The sequence below is a fragment of the Melanostigma gelatinosum genome (genome assembly GCF_949748355.1).
Source record: "Melanostigma gelatinosum genome assembly, chromosome: 23".
NCBI classification, from domain to species: Eukaryota; Metazoa; Chordata; class Actinopteri; order Perciformes; family Zoarcidae; genus Melanostigma; species Melanostigma gelatinosum.
In genome coordinates, this window is record NC_136656.1 from 7,606,050 (window position 1) to 7,625,628 (window position 19,579).

General features: G+C 44.5%; 1 protein-coding gene across 3 annotated transcripts in view; it reads left to right on the top strand.

Annotated features, from left to right (window-relative positions):
• LOC306796356 (glucosidase 2 subunit beta-like) overlaps positions 1 to 19,579 on the top strand; it is a 74,250-nt gene that overhangs the window by 32,314 nt on the left and 22,357 nt on the right. For 2 of the 3 annotated variants that reach the window (XM_079295233.1, XM_079295234.1), the window contains 2 exons: positions 2,089 to 2,143; positions 19,216 to 19,285. The exons of the other annotated variant lie outside the window; for it this stretch is intronic. In XM_079295233.1, the coding sequence (XP_079151359.1) occupies positions 2,089 to 2,143; positions 19,216 to 19,285 (125 nt within the window). The remainder of the gene's footprint in view (positions 1 to 2,088; positions 2,144 to 19,215; positions 19,286 to 19,579) is intronic. 3 annotated transcript variants of the gene reach the window in all.

A 19,579-nucleotide genomic window follows, 5' to 3' on the forward strand; every position in this document is an offset into this window, starting at 1 on the left:
GGGCCCCGGCTCTCGGTGGACAAGTACCCGCGCTCCCATTGTACGTCTTAAGTCGTTACATGGATCTCCCGCAGCCGGTAGGAACGGAGAATAGAGATCCTTCAAAGGCGGGGGGCGGTGGTTTTTCAAGAGCCTCAGTATTTATTTATTTTATTTTTCTTGGAGCGGCGTATGTAGCTGCTTGAAGGCTTTACTCCGCCGGTGTAGACACAAGAGCGGGAGAATGATGTGGAGATGGGTGGAATGAGAGGACTGAGCTTGAAGTGAGGCCTCCATTATTTCCAACAATATGTGCAGGAGACTGAGGTGAGCAACAGAAAAAATAAATAACAGTGAACACCAAACATACCTGGGCATATTCCTCCATTTTTCTTTTTCCACACATGTTGTTGGCTCTCTATCAGTGTCCAGGAGCAGTGGATGGTTGAGTGATTCCACATACCCACTGTATATGTATTTCATATGTAAGCGTGCATGCGGAAAGGCCTGGTTCCACTGGGACCTTTCCAGGAAAACGCTTGGTGAAACCACAAAGAGAGGATCTGCTTACGGAGGGGATACGTTTTGTTTCTTTGGACTGGTGTAAACTCCTCATGACTATTTGTAACACACCTGCATGACGAGACGAGCGGTTACACTGCGCTGCATGTAAATGGTGCTTAACCGCCGTTAAAACCCCAATGTGTTGTTTTAACAATTGAATAAATTAGATAAAACACCTTCATTAGTGAAGTGAGCTGGTAGGTGTTACCTTTTGGATAGAGCTTCGTCATATACATATATTAAATACTCTTAATACTGCGCAATGTTTACTGGATAAGGAAAAGGGACAATGGTGGGCGAATGGATAGCGGGAATTCTTCAAATATTGTAATAACTTTTATGTTTTTGTACTTTTCTGTTTTGCATTTGTTTAAAAATTGAAAAAAATAATAAAAATAGCCTTAAAACGACACATAACCGTTTTTTAGGATCAATAGAAATTCCCCTCCAGATGTGGAGCCTGAGCTGACAAAGCATCATGGGAATAACAATGGGTTTTTATTTCAAAAGATTTTTCTAACTCGGTGACATGTTTTCTTCAGGTTTTCTTTTTCTTTTCTTGGCATGGCAATTTTCACATTTGTATTCAATCTGTCAAAATATTCTGAACCTCAAATGCTGCCTGCGATGTCACCGTGGTCTTAAGCGGGCTTTTTGTTCTCCTCCAGAGGTGGTGAGTCACGTTGCGTTTGGCAACGCCTCTCACTTGCACAGTCGAGTTCACAGTCTGGTTTCCAGAGAAGGAAGAAAAATGACAGCATGTAGCATCAAGTCACCAAATCAGAGCCGTATTTCCTCCGCACCCATATGTGGGAGTCTTAGTCAGTTTATCATGAACGCTCTGGAAAGATGCGTCGCACAATATTTTTCTCTTTAAATTTCTTAATGCCTACAAGCGTCAACAACTGAACATAGCACATCTGTAACAGCACACATTTTCTTCTTACCTCAGGTAGATTCCCAGCTCGTGATACAAGTCAATATTTTCACGTACGGTATATCAATATCTGACAGCCACAGCTTAGCGATCGACAATATTTACTCTGGCAAGGATTTAGCGATTATCTCCCTAAAACCTTGCACGAGGTGAGGATCTGCAACACGACTTGGATCTCCCTAAATGAATGCGGCGTCTCAAAGAGGAAATTTAAAGACTTAAAACTGTGTTGGCTCTGCCCGTATTTTTTTTTTAATCTTCCCCCGTGTGACCTAAAACGGAACGCTAGCATCCAGGCATGTTGTCTTTCATCATCAAGCTGTCTGTCAGAGGCTCCTGGGAGCCTCCTAGAGCACAAAAAGGAACCTTGTATTTTGCAACATCAAGCGCACAAGTGTCTCCAACATCTGCTGGGGGTTGCATATTAGAGTCATGGACTTGAGCTGATGAGCTTTTAAAATCATTCTCCGTCTCTCTCTCTCTCTCTCACACACACACGCACACGGTTGTTGTCGCTTTATACATTAATGCAGCTGATACCCAAGGTCTTCCACGTGTACAGAGCTTTGACTTTGTTTTCTCTCTCTGCTTCCATTACTTGCTTGTAGATCAGAGACTCACCAGGCGTGGGTGAAGATCCTCACTTAAAGGCAGCTGACAGAGGTAAGCCCACTGCTCCTGTGAGTCCCCACTGTATGTTCTATGTTCCTTTCCACAATTAGTTATCGGCAAAAGTTTATGGGATTATGTCATCTTTTAAAGAAGCAGATGAGATGGGTTGTGACTGCAGTCTTTTTTTATACCACCACTGGGAGGTGCCAAAGCTGGAAATAGACTAATCCTAAATAGTGGCTTTAACTAATTATTAATCACTTGATTGAACAATTATTCATTTTTGAGGCACAAACCATCGCTGCAGTTGTTTCATGATTGTTATTCATCAATTTGATATCGTGTGGAATCTTTTCTTTTTTTACATAACATAACTTGTGGTGTTGAAATGTCGAGGCACAGGAATACAAATATAGCCGTCAAACATTTTCCCAAAAAATATTCTGCTGTTGAATGGAAGTATTGTGGCGCAGCTCGAAGCTCGGCTATACTGTCGGAGTATAACAAACAGATTACCCATGCAGGAGTGAGCTCTTTATTCCTTTTGGCCATAGTTCCAAACCAATGTAAGTGAGCACTTGGTCTAGATGTGTGGCTGATGTAGAAGGCGGTTTGTGTGCCTCACGTGTTGTTTTCAAGGTGATACAGCTAGTTCATCTCCCCCCCCACCCCTTCACACCACGAGCATATTATCCCGCTCCAGCTGCTGCGAGGAGACAGGCCCAGGTATTTATGGCCAGCATAAAAAGCGTGCGCATTCCCCGTCACCCTCCAGCTCGAGATTTACAGCACATTTGACAAACACACCGAATAGAAAGGAAAAAAAAAAAAAAAAAAAGGAGTGTTCAATTTGTATCGGAGTTTAGAGCCTGTCTGTTGTGCATGCTCCCAACGGATCCGGCTTTCAGTACATCTGTGTGTGTCTCGCCGTCTATACGCCTCCCGCTGTGTGAGAATGTGTCGATCTGTCTGCCTGTGTGTGTGTGTGTGCACACAGAGCGCGCCTGCTCTGAAACACTAGCAACAGATAACAGATGGTCCCCCTGCATTAGAAGTGTTTTATTTCCCCGCGGAAGCCAGATATGTCAGAAATAAGCATGTGCAACATTAGTCATTTGGAATATTCATGCCCCTGCCGCCCAATTCTCCTAAGGAAGTTAGGGGAATAAGGGGGGTGAAGGAGGGGAAAAAAAAGAAGCAGTCCTGATTGGGGAGAAGGCTCAGGCCTACATGCGGCTTTTATGGAGGGATTTCTTCCTCCTGGTCGCTTCCTTAGCGTAGCAGGACTGTAATTAAACAGGGGCTACTCACTGTAGATGTGTTCATATTAAGAACCCCCAGCCCCATTAGACACAGTGATGTGAATATGCACACGTGTCCATATGCCTGCCTGGCTGCGCACACACACGCAAAATAGTCATTTGCACCCACGTTAGATCCCTTCATCCACTGGAGCTGACTCCTTTTGCGTTCCTTCATCGACTCATCTTTGGGAGTCCTCTTCCTCTCCTCCTCCACCACTTATCTTCCCATTTCTCCTCTCCACCTTCATCTCTTGAACTCTCTTGATTCGCTGTAGCTTCAGTCTCTTTAATCTCCTCCTCCTCGTCTTTCTACTGCCCTTTCCCACCATTGACTGCGTCTGCCATCCTTGTCCTTCGGCAGGCACGCACCATTATCAGGGCCCGATTTAACCGTCCACGTAGTTGGCAGTCGGAGGGGCCCCCACCAGGGGCCGATGGCACGGTTTTCCCCACCACCGGAAAATATGAATTTTGAGCAGCGCTTTCTCGCTGGCATAGTCCCTCATGATCGGGGTTAATTTGTGGCAGCGCGCACGAATGTTGTAGAAAGAAGAGAGGCGGATGAAAAGGAGGAAAAAGCTACCAAACAGTCGAGCGCTGCTTATCGCATGAACGCAACATGATTTATTCAGGAATATGCAAATCCAACAATCACTCTGCCTTGTTTACCGAAGGGACCTGCTGATTCAGAGTCTGTGAGAGAGACAATCCCAATCATACAGTGCACGCAGTGAGGCAGCAGCTAAAGCTCTGCTTTTCCTTTTAGAATCTGAAAATGAAGGGTGTCGGACAATTTCTTGGTCATTTCACGGCTTCAAAAAACCTTTTGAATTTATTTTTGCTGAAGCCGGATCGCTGATGTGAAGGGTTATAATGCAATACACGTCTCATCGTATGTGAATACAGTGCGATGCTTACAAAGCTATTCTATGGAGCATTTTGATTAATTAAATACCATTGTACTACATGCTGTTGCCCGCAATGATTACACAAAAGCACTCAGACAGTTTGCATGAAAAAGGGCTCGGTAAGGCTCGGGGCTGATTTTATAACCTCACCTCCAAGGTGAGGTGTTGAGCCATTTTGAACCCATGAAATGCAGATTTTCTTTAATACATTTTAGAAAGAAATGTATCAACACCAGCATCGACGTGTTTCATCACAGTACAGCCACATACTTTAGATTACAGCTTAAAACAAAACCCATTCAGTACATGTAGACTTTTGACAGACTTTTGACTTTTATTATGTCAGTTGGACAGACTTGAATTTGTTCCGAATCCCCTTTTCTTTCATTATTACCTAAGAGGTGCAGTCTTGCCCGTCACATGTATTTCTTTTCTCTTCATCGAGTCGCAGCTCTATTCCCCCGACTCATCTGCTGAGAGCCCAATTAACTCCGGCGTATTGATTTCTCTACACTGCAATGCATGTGCTTTTCCAGGTGAGTCCCTACAGCGAGCGCAAGTGTGTGGAAGACAACAATTATCCTTTCGAACAGATTCTCCGAGGCCACACAAAAGAGAGCGCAGCTCACAAAATTGATCTCTTCAGGCTTTGCGAGCCGCCGTGCGCACGAGGAGACAAAGGCACCAACAACCCGGTGATGTCTTAAAGCTACAGTATGCAACTTTTTGATGTCAGAACCCTTTAGTTATTGTCTTCAAACTTCTTTTTTTTTCCTCCCTATTTTTCTCCCTATTTAACATCTGAGTCCTGGCTTGTGTGACCATGTGCATATTATATCAAATTGCCGGAAATGGGCAATTTGGTGCGGTGGCAGTGGCCATTGTCATGAGCTAGGTTCTACTTCTCAAGCACAGGAATCCATGGCAACAACAATAATAGCAGAAATAAAGCAGTTTTTTAAAAGGTAAAGTACACCACAGCCAGATGAGTGGCAGGTTTTTGGACACGATGATTATTGATTGTTTGAGCGAACTAATACATTTCCAAATGTTATAGTTTGAAGATTATGCCGTTAAAATTGAGATATTAAAAACATTTTGTATCTATAGCCTTGTTCTCCGTCCCGCTCCAAATCATGCGCAGCATACATTATGTGAGGCATGGCTTCAAATTCCTCTATCACAATGACATTGTCAGGATTATTGTAATTGTCTCACCTGCACAACAAACAGTCTAAAATGTGAACAGAGACTCTCGTCCGGCTCCTCAGAAGCTTTATTCTACGATGAGCAGAGTGTTTTCTTTCTCTTCTGTAGGGAGTTTGGAAAATGGCGAGTGGGCAGTCCCTCTAGGTATTTCTATGATTTTTTGATTTGTGAAAACATTTTTTGAGCCGAGATTTAGTTAAATTTTTAAAATGTTTGGAGAACAACTTTTTTTGTATTTACCGGTATTTATTTTTTACCAGGAAATGCTGTGTAGCTCTTTTTTTCTGAGATCGGTCTGAATCTTTCGAAGCGGCACTCTGAGTTGTAAACAGACAGCGATCCTCATTGCTTATGAAACTTGAGAACCACATTTACTCTTGCATTCCCTTAGATTCTCTACATATTGCAATGTTTTCGACTTCTTGCACCCATTTGTCCTGTGAATAAACCCGGGTTCCTCTCCTCTCTCCCCACCGCAACTGCCATGGCTGGAAGATATTCTCTTTCTCCCTGTGAATGTATGTCATATCAACAATGTGACACTAATCTGCTGCAGTCATGCACCCGCCACCGTGCTATTTTTGCCACACATGTTGCATGAGAGGTCAGCGGCATAGCAGGGTTCCTACCGGGTTGAATTGCTCGGAGGCAGAAGTTAATTTCCAACTCAACGGAGAAACATGACTTTGCTTTGACCTCCCGTGCTTGCTGGCACAACAAAGACTTTGTGCTTTCCCAGGAGACGAGCACCATACATATCTAATTTAAAAGCAGCTTTTTACTTGCGGTGTGAAACAATTATAACCGAATCTCACTAGATTTTGTGATTCTTAAAATCAAACTGATGCTCAAAATATTGAAATATGATCCAAATGTTATTAACTGATCTTAGCTAGGGTTAGATCTAAAAGGGACGTTTCACCCCACAATCTAGATGCATTATTTACTGATCTTAATCTAGATTTAATTAAAGAGGCACTGCACACTTGAATGTTTTTGCTTTTTTAAGCTGTAAACTAAATTATATGGCTCTACCTTTGGCCATTTTATAACTTCTCTCAGCTGGAGTTGAATTGCGGCGATTGTTCTGGAACCTCTGCGCTTTAGAAGCAGCGTAAGCCAGAGATAACGTCTAAGCTAGTAAATGTAAGATGGTAATCCTGCAAGAATTTCCCATTTTCATGCCGTCAGTGGATTTACCTCTTTCAGACTCGGCCCTCATGGAGTACCTTGTTGAAAGCTCTTTCATAATGCTGCTCACCTTGGACTTCGGGATGTTCCTGGCTATATTTAGCACAGAGGGTAAACATGCCGTGAAGTGACCATTATGCTCTCAATTAGCCCCGAGTATTCTTCCCCCCACTGCCCACCGCGCTACTTTAGCACTTATTAGCAGCATACTTGAAGCTCGCCCTCACAGTCCACCATCAGCCTTTATTCAGGTAATGAGCTTGAGGCAAGAGACACATTTGCTGCCACAGATCATTGAGGGCTGACCGTGGTGAATGCCGGTGTGGTGGTTTGTATTGATTTGTGACTCTTAAGATGCTGGCGATGGTCAAAACGTCGACATTATTCAATCGCTAGTTGACCTGATTTCCTTGTGGACTCTTGAAGATTTGACAGTGCTGTTTGATAGGTGTCTGTTTTCTGTCTCCTAGATGTCCTTGAGCTCAGTTAGCAAACGCACAGCAGAGAAGTGATCCCATTTAAGTTTCACATTGTGTGTGAGATTGGCTTTCAAGTTCTGTTACAAGCCATCCTGGCAGCAGTCGACTGAAAGGCAGTTCAAGAAACTGAAATTCTGCTCAAGTCCCATGTTGCTTTGAAAAACTATTGGCAGTTACGCTTATCATTAGACGTGCCTGTCAGAATTTATTGGAACAAAAACTCTTAACTGAAGAATTAAAGCATTCAAGCATAGCACATCATAGGAGCCAGCCTTCTAATGTTACATAAATAACATAAGTTGTCTCCCACATTAGCTTGGTGTTAATTGCAGGGTACAGTTGGAGCTGTTGCTTTTTTTCACAGGCTTGATAAGTTGAGATGCTGACCATACCAAGACAATGCACTCTCCTGTGTGCCGTCTTTGCTCGACCTGTGTTTGCTGAGATTATGTTCTCAGTTGTTTTTGAGTTGGTTTCTATATTTTACGAGAGCTGCAGTCTCCCGGTCCCGAGAGACGCGGCGGTTGTTGATACGCAGAAAAAGACTTTCATGAGGAAGCGTGAGAGCAGCAGAAATGCTCAGCCATGGGATTTACCTGTCAACTGCACTTAACATACGCCAGACGCTGTGGCGGTGAAATAAAGGCTGACGTGCCTTTCCTGTCACCCTTGGTCACCAACGACTTCATGTACGTCGGCGCCTCAGAGCTAAGTTGAAAATAAACTTTGGCGGGATTTCTGTGTTTTGAAGGCCTCTTTGTCTTAACTAAGCACCAGAACTCAATTCCCAAAGCATCCGCCAACTGCACAGCGCTTTTGGAAAATAGACACACGGGTAACTGATTTCTCCACTGACAATGTAAAGGAAGAAAATCTGGCTCGATGATTCCAGCCATCTGGAAGTCTGGTTCCGACTTCAGGCTGATGTGTAACTTTTAATTGGAGAGACAGTGGTGGGAGGCAGGAAGGAATGATCCCAGTGGATAGACGGGCAGCGCCTGCTGCCAGATGGACAACCGGAGCTTGCTGGAGTGCACACCGCTTCATTTTCATCTTCAACGTGGTGTGTGTGTGTGTGTGTGCGTGTGTGTTGTATTCTACAAAGAGATGTTGGAGTCATAGTTTGGTCTAAGACGTCTCAGATGCTGCTATTTTCACAGGACAGAATAAAGGCAAAGAAAGCGCTCGGTATTCTTTTGGAGGGTTTGAATTTCATAAAATGTGTTCTACGGACTTCTACAAATGTTGAACTGACATATCCTGTTGCCGTGTTGTGCCCCCCCCCCCAGTGTTTCAAGAACAATGTCTGAGGCACCGGGCAGAATTGAATCTTCACAGACGGTGTGTGTGGTTTCTGTGTGAGCCATCTGATAAGAGGCTGTAAAGGAGACATTCAGGGTCGGTTTGGCTCCAGTGTGGTTTGCTGTCTGTTTAGCTCGTGTCACCTTTCATACTTCATTCAGGAAAACTCATATTTGTGAATCCTGTGTGTTTTGCAGCCATGAACTGTTCTGAAATGTGTGAACTGAGGCCATCCCTCGGGTTCCTTAGGCCCCTCCCTCCATTAGGCCCCTCCCCCATTCACCAGCCTCTCACAGGCATGTGTATGTTTTTCACCTTTTCACACCGTGTATTCATTTATTACTACTACTGCCTTTCTGGTACCGCCCCCCCCCCCCCCCCCCCCGCCGCCTATCCACCCAACCTCAAACCCCTCGACGTCGAAATTCAATTTGTACAGAGTTTCACTTCTACTCAGATTTAGATTTATTTCATGTTGGCTGCTTTTAATTAACTCTATGGATATGTGACAAGGGGAGGGGGGGGGGGGAGAATGAGAGAGACAGAGATAAAATAAAATAAAACTCACATTCGCCAATGAGTTACACCAGCAATCATTTACCACTTAGACAGTAGTGCAGAAGCCCCCCCCTCCCATCCGTTGCCCTGGCAACCGGTACCTTGGTGATTGATTCCATGCCAGTGTGGCATCGCTGCGGGGAATAGAGCGCATGAGCTTAGCGTGCGCGCTACATCTTTCTAATTAAAATGGGATTACAGAGTCATTGCCGTTTGTATGTTCACACAAACGCGAAGGCTGTGAAGGAAATCAATTTTGGTTAATGTCAGGGCTGTTAAATACAACGGTGGATGTGCCTGCGCTCCATTTGCAGGTTGGGGAAGCGGGGGGGGGGGGGGGTGTTACAGCGACTGCCGGGCGACGGTGCATCCCTCCATCCCGGGAGTCGGGCTTGATTGACGGCGCACAAATCACGTGACGCAGCACAAATCACCAGACACAACAATTAGTCTGTTTGTTGCCGTCTGCTAATCAGAAAATAGTCTTCAAATTGGAGCTTAATGTACATCTTAAATGAACAACGGTTTATCAATGTAATTGGATTAGACGAGTCATGCTGTTGCATGCTGTTGTCTTTCAGACTAGTCTATGTTAAGGTGCTAAATATTCTCCCAGCTGAGGCTTGATTACTTCACATTTCTACAGTGGCTGCTTCCACTTGCACCATGTTGTAGCACACCTATTTCAAAACATGGTCTCGTATACATTTGAATGAGAAATGAGTGTAGGATGCACTAGATGGTATTGTAACACCGCGATGCTGCAGAGCCAATGGGTCCACTTTTACTTCCATATAATTCTACTATTTTGGTTCGGCTTGTGCCACCTTTGCTTTACTTCCTAATCGCCAAGATTTACGACGTAGTTGGAGTGGGCCTGCTGGTACCAAATTGTTCAAGGCCCATGAAACAACTACTACTCCCAACAAGTGGCATTCATCAAGACAATTGTGTGCTTGAGTCGCATTGTGAAGTTTCTTGAAACCCACGACCACCCCCAGAGTGGCCCTAGAATGCCTGAGCGTAAAGCAGCAGAAGACGGAGAGCACGCAAGTGATGTACAGAGCGAAAGAAAACACCGTACAGTGCTCTGTTTTCAGATTTCAATCACTACATTGCAGTTAGGAAGGTGTAACATAGCGCCTTGGAGCCGTTCCCAAGTGCGGAATGTGTCATCACAGAACAGGTAATAATAGACCGGGGAGTTTATAATGTGACGCCTTTTTTTTACGCGCCTATGAAAGAGTGCCCAAAAGCCTGAGACTGGTGGCAGGAAAAACCCCCCGGAAGAATTCATGTTTGGTTGTAAACAATGGAAAGCCTATTATTGGCCGATATATCATGTGGCTGAAACATATATTAAATCTTTCATTTTGCCCAGACAGAAATGCGCCACGAGTCCCACGTACCTCTACTATATCGTCGTATGATGCAGAGGTTTTTACAGGGCTCCCTCTGTAGGTAACAAACTACTCACTGAAATGAAAGTGCAGTTCCAGCCTTATGAAACGGAGTGCCTAGATTAGGCATAAATCACCTCGGTCTTGTTTAGACCTCTCGGTCCTTGCTCAGTGCGGGTGGCAGGCTTTTGTGTTCTCAGCGAGCACGCTAACCTGTGAAGGAAATGTGACAACACTGTGAATTTTCCCATTTCCCTTTTTTTTTTTTTTTTAAATTGTGTAAATTGAAAACATGTCTGTTTGTGTGAATACCATTCAGCGCATTATGTGCTCGATTCAGTGGAGTTCATGCATGCACATGGCTCTGATTACGGCAAATCAGCCGGGGTAAAAAGAAGGTGTAGGTGTCAGTTGCGGGTTATCATTGTCATGTCAGGCAAAAGTCTTCATACTGTCAAAAAATGGGTAAAAAAGTAGTCTCCTCGCTTTTCATTCAGCACCAGATGCAGGTCAAAGTTATCACTCATCCAGTAAAATATCTCAACATCCGGTTTGGAGGGTTGGCCGTGTACGTAATCAGAAATGAACGCGTGGCTTAAAAGTAAGTATATATCCGGTCTTAGTGAGATTCCTGACCATTAAAGCACATCGTAATATACCGTTATATTCTATTCTGTTAGTGGCTACACAGCGTTGAAGAAATGTTAGCATGTAGCCATTTCTGTTTACGCAGCAGGAATGGGAGCCTGATTTCTACAAGTGGATGAAGGAGGATGACGGCATTTATTTTATTTTTCCCTTTTGGGGTGCGTGTTAAAAGTCACACATACGTGTAACGTGATTGGTGTCTGGTTTGCTCTCCTCTTGAGCGGAGAAGAAAACCATCTGGGATTGTGTTTGTGTTAAGCAAAGTGCAACGCTATCCCACTCCCTCATATGCACAGTGGCGCCTGGCATCATGTGGGGACTAATGTGGAATCTAAATCTGTACCTTGTTGATAGAAAATGGCAGGTCACACTGTTTGGCATGTGATTCTCACAAACCCTTGTGCAGGCAATGGCGCTAATAGATAATTGCTATCGTAAAAGGAGACGAGATGTCGTGTGATATTGCGCTCGGATCCAGTGACTCCGCCTCAAAATAGTTTTTGTATTTATTGAAAATACAACCTCCATGTTTGTTTCTGTTTCAAGTTGAGGCTTTCAGCAATATTTCAATTGAACCTTTTCTTTATATATTTCAATGTTATGATAAAATACTCCTTATGTTGCTTATGTTTTCATTTTCAAATGACTTATGATAATGCAGAGACTACGACACTTTTAATACAACTCAATAACATGCCTTCATTTACGTTGCACTGCGTGGATGCATATCAATTCATCTCGTGAACTTTTGTTTGTGGATTGCGGCAATGTGCGTGCAGAGCACACACACACAGTAAAGGAGAGAAGCAGACAAAATGACAGGCAGGAAAGCGGTCCTGTCTTAAGTGTGTTTAAAAACACCCCACAAATCCCCCCTCCCCCCCAGCACAGATGTGCATCAGCTCGCTCTCCCACTCACTGCAGCCGCGCACAGCGACGCCGGGTAAGAGCGGTCAATTTATATTCATTATTCAGCAGTTAACTGCTTTGATTTCAGTGATTGGATATACCCTCTACCACCTACTGGCTCCTCCCTCGCTTTCCTCAGTCCCACGGGAGGGCTCAATGTCTCCTCTCAGCTTCTAGAGTTAATAGTTCTGTTTGTGTATGTGTGTGTTTCTTTTATGCATGTTAAATGGGGCTTGGTGTGTGGCAATCATCAGGCTTTTGGGGTGTGAGCAAAGAGCAGATGGATTTGATCAGCACTTATCCTTAAAAGAAAAGGAAAAGAGCCGGGAAAAGGCTTTTTTTTTTTTTGTTACACAATATGAATAATTGTGTTTTGGATTTTTTACCTGCTTAAGCTTCAGAAGGACTACTACTGTTGCTAAACGTATACTTGCAGAACTCTTACCCCACTTTCCACACAATGGATCTCTCTTTTATAGCACCTGGTGATTTGTTAGTAGAGGAGTTTGATTATCTGATTTAGTTTAAATAAAGTTTCCTGTTGTTTTGATATCCTAAACCAAATGGAACATGGCTCAACAGCTGAAACAACTAGTTGATTGACAAAAAAGGTCTATTACAAACAGCTTAACGGGTAGCTGGTGAAACAACCAACACGATCTCGGTAACAACATGCTCATCAGAAACAATAAAGTGCAGCCGAGCCCCGCTGAGAAGTAAAAGAAATGTTTGTTTGACGAGACATTGGCTCGTCTATCTTTATCTCAGACTATAAGCCGAGCGAACCACACGCAGAAGCTCACAGGCAGTTTGCGATCAAATTGTTTTGGGCACCTGTCACCCTCTATTATAATTAGCAAGTGGACGTCTACATAATTGCCATCAGGCTGCGGCTGATGTATCAGTGTTGGTAGCCAGAGTCCCGTCCCTTCGTCTTTCAAGCTCTAGTGTTATTTAAAGGGCCGGCGCGCCGTCACAAAGCAGTGCCCATAGCAAAGTCTTAAGCTGTGTCTTCAGCCAGCGACAGCATCTGGAGCGCTGAAGCAAATTAACTGACACAAGAGGGTTCGGTGTCGTCTTCACCATTTGCTTTGGCCACACTTGTCCCCGACACACACCAACACACGGATGCGAGCACATCCAGGCAGCTTTTGATCATAATTGTGACACTGCCAGCAGAGAGGGAGGTAACGCTCTTGTCCCAGCAGGGATTGGACATGGTTGTAAAAGTAAATGAGGCAGATGGGTCTGTTTTTGAAATGTGGTGTGGAAAAGAAAAAAAATGAAAAGGCTCCTTTGAGGAATAAAGATAGTTGAAGCGCTTGTTAAGTTGGACTGTGCTGGCACAGCTACAGTAGGAATAATATTGAATAAAAGTACAGTAATGATATACATCGACATGGTTTTACCAACCTTCAATTTGATATTTTCACACGAAGGACCATAAATCAGTAATGTGCATCACCCAAAATACCCAATTCTGCTTGACACGTGTAGTGCCATCATTCGCTGTGTGTGTGTGTCTCTGTGTCTCTGTGTGTGAGTGTGTGTGAGAGAGCGAGAGAGAGAGCTGCTATAAAGAGCTGTGCTCCAGGGCCGAGGGTGAGAGCTGTCCCGGAGTGTGTCGTGACGACTTGACTCACACTTGTCGGTTTCCCCTGATTAGACTGATGCAGTGTGGAGATGTATGTCAGGACTATGCACACACACACAAACAAAGAGCTGTTGCTCTCGGTAACACCATAGGTCACCAGGCTTGTCTCCACCAACTTCCTCTGAAGCTGGTTGCCGCTGCTCAGCAGTGCCCTCGCTGTGCTGATAGCGACGCTGCCTAAATTAGCCAGTCAATGACGTTCAGTTTAGTCCAACAACTAACACTAACACATACACACACCCTTCCCCCTTTACCAGATCGCCCTTCCCCCTTACTCTCTGTTGTTCTACATGCTACCTCTTTCAAGCTCGTAGCCTTTGTGGTTATCTGACTGCACAGTTGCATGTGTCAGCATGGCTGTGTGTGTGTGTGTGTGTGTGTGTGTGTGTGTGTGTGTGTCTCTCATTTGTTTCACATGTCCTGAAAAGCCCCCATAGGGCGAGGCATTCGCATAGCATTGCTTAGAGTGATGTGGTGTCGAAAGAAATTATTTTCCTGTACAGAAACGGACAGGATGGAGTTCTTCTGTTAGACTTTGTTTTCAAATGTTCCGGCAACATGTAGTGTCAGACTGACCGAAGAACAGCAGCATTTAGAGAGTTGTCTTTAATCTGGATCTCTGTTCTGGCGTTGTGGTGTGAGGGTAGTTGCGGCTCAGTGAGTTCCTAGCCCCGCCTTTTTTTTTCTTCTGTGTGGTCAATTTTCCTAGATGCCTGCTCAGCAAGCCCTCTCCGTGGTGCTGACTTGGACCGGGCAAACCGGCGCTGTCCGTGGTGCTGGTCCTATTTCAGTTGTTTCCTTGCTGAGCTACAGCTGACTGTGTTTAGCTTTCCTCGGCTCTGTCCTTTGTGCTACCTCATCTGTTTGGAGCAGAGCGCATGCAGTGCTAACGCTGCAGTCTGAGCCGCCCAGTGCAAAGTGCAAGCAGATCCAATGTCTGCCGCAGATTATACGCGGCCAACTGCCACTCTGGATCCAGGATGATCAAGTGGCGCCCTGCAATTAGCTTTGACCACATTTTGCGCCGTCTGCTGCCCGTCTGCTCTGAGCAGGTGTGGGGTGCATGGCCGCACCCGAACGCCACCGCTTTTTCTTCACTCATTGGTTGAGTTGCAGTTTGAATATACTTCTACAATTCGTGGTTTAACTCTAATTAGTCATATCTAACCACATGACACCTCTGTGTGCACAGAAAGTACATATTGTTTTCAAATATGCGGGACACGCATAGTATAGTTTTTACTCTATTTGCTTTGCTTTACCTGTACCTACAAATGCTGCTGCAGCAAAAAACATTCTACTTGCGGGATTGATAAAGTATCCACCTAATCTATTTTGGTGTGAAGCAGATCATAGTTCTCTTCTTTAATGTCACCATTACTCTGGTATCATGCTTTCTATCCACACGCCTCTGCTGCTGGCATCACGGCACTTAACATAAATTGCATTGCTAGACTTCCGTCTCCCACATACAGACGCTTTAACATGTCCCTCAGTTCACATCGGGGTGACCGGGGAGCTTTTCTAAGACGACGCATCCCGGCACTCAACGAATGAGTTGGCATGTGATGTGAGGCCGCGGCGCTTCAGCGTGTACGAGAGCCCTGGGGTCGGAGCTCCGGCGGGTTACAAACCTTGGCAAGGGCTGATGGTGTTTAAAGGCTCCGTTCAGCACTTTCCAAATTAGATGCGAAATGTTAGGCGGAGAGGGACTTGACGTTAATACGGGGCTCGCGGAGACTTCTGACCCCGGGCCGAGGGCGACGCGTCCTTAAAACATAATTGTCCTCACCTTGAGCGCTGGTTCGACAGAAGGAGCAAAGGAAGAGTCGAGGGAGGAGCAGCTTGAGAAAATATCTACCAAGTTTCCTTTTTGCTGTAGAACGAGCTACATTTTTTATTTTTTTTTCGTTGGCAAGAAGTTGAAACGATTTGCCTCTCACCTTCGCTCACCCTTGCAGTGTGTTCCGATAGCCACAGGAGGAATGTATTGGATCGCAACCGTTTGAGGGACACACCAAATTAGCCCGTTTCCACTCATCAAATGTTGGAAGTCTGATTTGAGCGGCTGCCAGATTTCTGTGTCATGTTGTCTGAAATAGATTTTATTTATTTTTTTCCTTAGCGCTGAAGCTAACAGTGCTTGGCACTACACCAAGATGATCCCAGATAAAGATATTTTATGAGACGCTGCAGACGAGTACTCTCCAGTGTGCAGCCCCAGTTATGTCGAGAGTTGTCTTTTGTATGCGCGTACTTGTCCATCACACATTTTCTCCATTTCCTGCATCTTGCATTCACGTCACACTTGAGTACATATTCAGTCATTTGTTTATTTTTAAACAAGACTCCCTCAGAACCAGTGCAAATCGATGTTTTTCATCTCAACTTGTCAAAACTCTCGTTTTTTTTGTCATCACGTCTTCTGTTCCTACCGAGTGTGCTCCCTCGTCATCACTCGCAAAACCATCAAAAGGGAGCATGTTGATTCGTACATGAGTCGCATCCTTCCTGCTATTACAGTGTGTTGCGAGATGACAGAGTTACCCCGGAAGGGGACCAAGTCATGAGCAGAGGAGACACAGAAGTAGGTCAGCTCCAAGGCGTTTGTTACGTCACACATATTCATAAACGGCACCCAGTTGTTGCAGAGTGAACTCACCCCCTGTTCTCTGTTAAAATGTTAAACAGTGATTACGCATCACAATGAGAATTCGGGCAATTGACTCCGACTGCTGCATTTACATGCACTTACCGCTGTTTCGTGGACACAGCGCCTCTCAGTAAGTCGTGCATTAATTTGGGTCTAAAACCTCAAGAAAACGATACATTATTTCAAGGAATAGTGTGACCTTTTGGGAAATATGACAGTTTAAACTAGAATATCTTACAGATATATTATATATTAAGCTGCAGTTGGACTGGGAGCTGAGTGACGACAAGACTCCAGAAAGTCCCTTTCTCCGCAGCCACGTGACACCGCGTAAAACCACAATGTGTCTTTTTTTTTTTTACACCTTGATATTATACAAATTCAACAAATGTAAAATACCAGATGTGCTGGCCGGTTCATTATGTTCGTATTTAACAGTCAATCTCCTCTCCAACTCTTGGCAAGAAAGCATGAATAAGAATATTAACAGAATAAAATAGAGAATAGTTAGCAAATCTAAACATTTGTGAAGCTGAAATGTTTCTCATTCCTTCCTGACAAATCGCTTGAATGTTTATTGGTGATTGGACACAACGGGGGCTGCGTAGTGAATGGACCCATTCTTAATTTCAGTGTGTCCTGCACTCGTCCTTCAACTGCTGTGGATAAAGAAGAGTGTTGCGGGAGAGTGTGGGAGACTGAATACAAACTGAGTCAGTCACAAGGCTATGAATTGCACTGATGGTTCAAAACACGATGCTATTTCTGCCAGCCACTGTTATTCACTCAACCCTAATACAATCAGACACAACACAAATATTATGCAGGGGGGCGAGATTGACCTCTTCCCAACCCGTGCAGCCTGTGCTGCAGTTTCAGAATCATTTGTGAGATTTGGTTGGATAAAGTTTAACTCATATTTTAATTGAATATTTAATCACTATTCTTTGTTTTTGAACACGTTCTATGTAAGATTAAAATGCAAACATTTGTCCTTTTTTTCTGGCATGTAATGTTCTCTTATTACATTAGTTGACGAGCTAAATAAATAGGGTAATTAGCACCTGTGGGCCGTCGTGTTTGGTGCTTGCAGGTGGCTATTAATGCAGTAGCCAGCCATGTTTGACAGGATCTGGAAGGCCTCTCTCGTTCGTTGTTACCACCTGCCATAAACATTTCATTACAGGAGTCCTTAACCTATATTTTATCCCTCCCCGCTCTGCAGTCGGAACAAGTTCGCCAAATGGTGGGGCTGACGGGGAGACATGCTGAAAATATTGGAGAGAGAACGTTCACGTCTAAACGAAAAGGAAAAAAAGGGAATAGGATCTAACATGGAAGCTTGAGCATACTGCCAGGCTTTATTCTAAAGAGCAGGTTGTTACAGGAAACAAAGCAAACTCCTACATGTGCTGAGATAGTCGACGTAATCTCGCTGAAGGTGTCTGTTGCCAGCGTGGGGTTCAAGAGTGGCCTCACTGCATTGCACTTGTTCCGTTCAGACATCACCGCGGCGCACACTGCACAGACTCGCAGGCTTCTTTTCTTAGAGTTGCAGAGAAATCGCCTCGCTTATTGATTTGTTTCGCGTGTAAACGGAGCGTCTCTGGTCTCCGGCTCAAGTTATGTATGCACAGGAGAGTTCCGACAGAAGATGGCATATACTGTTTATATACTGTCTATTTCTGTGCACGGCCTGTGTGATTTAAAAACCCTCTTGATAGCGTCTAGTGCTTCCACAGTACACTTGTGCAAGTGGAGAATGTCATCTGCTGGTCAAGTTTGCTGAACCTTAAATCATTTGTCCGACATTTTGCTGTATGAATACCCTCTGATTGTAGAGAGAGACTTTTTAGTTGAGCGAGAGGCATTTATTTGAATGCACGGCGATAAATATTTTTTAGGATCTGATTGTTGAAGTGAGCCATTAAGTTGATTAGGTTTAAAAGACGTGAGCACATAAAAAAACGGGCTTGAGCAGTGTGCAGTGAGCTTGCTGTGATTGTAATGGCATCGCGTCCGTTGACCGTATGACTGTTCATCTAATCTCCGCAGTCATTAAACCGTAAGCGCGAGGTCTTTTTTTTTTTTTGGTATACTGTACATGGGCCTCGGGTTATGTCGGCCTGACTGGCAGAGACCATTCCAGAGGCTTTCCTCGCCCTGTGTTCCCTGCTTTGGGTGCTTCAGTACGCCTGGCTGCTTTGCCAGCCTTCTCCCTCCTCATCCACAGAGAATTATCGCTCGGCTCTGCAGTTCCTCTCAGCTTTGCAGAATGTTGAGTGTCTTTCATCTCATTGTTTGGTTTTACGGCCTAAAAAAGAAAAAACTCTTTCCAACCACGTTTCCAGCGGTGTCGGGAGCCTGAAAAACTGACACTACACATTAGATTACCTGCCCAACACTAAATGACTGAGACGAGGTTAGCAACTAGCTGCTGAAGACGGCGGAGCATTTAGCTGCAAAAGAGCCAAATATTTCCCTCAGGGGTTTGTTCAAATCCCAAATGGAGCTAAAAGGAAAGTGAATAATGTAAAGTGGCCAGAAAAATATGAAAACAGAGTAGTTTCCACAGCTTATGTTTAATTTATGTTTATTTTTTACCTAGTGTGACAAAGAGAGACAAACGTATCATCGCTGCGGCCACCTTTGCTGTTTTCACACTCACTCTCTTCATTTCTGTCTTGGTAAACACAGTTGTCAGTGTAAAGAGGCTAATAAGCCTGCGGGCCTTTCGGCAGTTACCACACCTGGAAATAGCATTTTCTTTTTTTCCAGTTTTATCTGCAACCTTGCTACTCGCCCGGGCTTGGATATCACAGCCTATTTTTAGCGCCCACTGTTTTGGCAGCTGTTGAGATGCAACAACTGCACAGTGCTAATTTCTGCGACCTTTTGTTTTGTCTAGCTGCAGAGTGGGAGGCTACCAATCTGAAGAAAGCCGAAGAAGCCTACGAGACAGTCAGCATGGAAATAAGGTAAGGGCAAACGGCAAAGAAGTAGAGGTTGGCGTCCATCGTCGGGTACTTGTGGCTCAATCGTCAACATTCTGCACTTCGTGTGGACAATGCATTTGCTTCTCACACTGCTGTGTTTGTAACTGGGCTTTCAAATCGACTCCATGCATTATTTGTACTGTAATACCTAAGGCTAATTTGAAAGAAGAAAAACTAACTATTGCCTCCTGTGCTCTGCTGGGTGGACCTATTCAAACATATGTTGAGGGGAGCGTCTTCCCGGGTACAAATGGTCCGAAATGTCTTTTGTGGCAT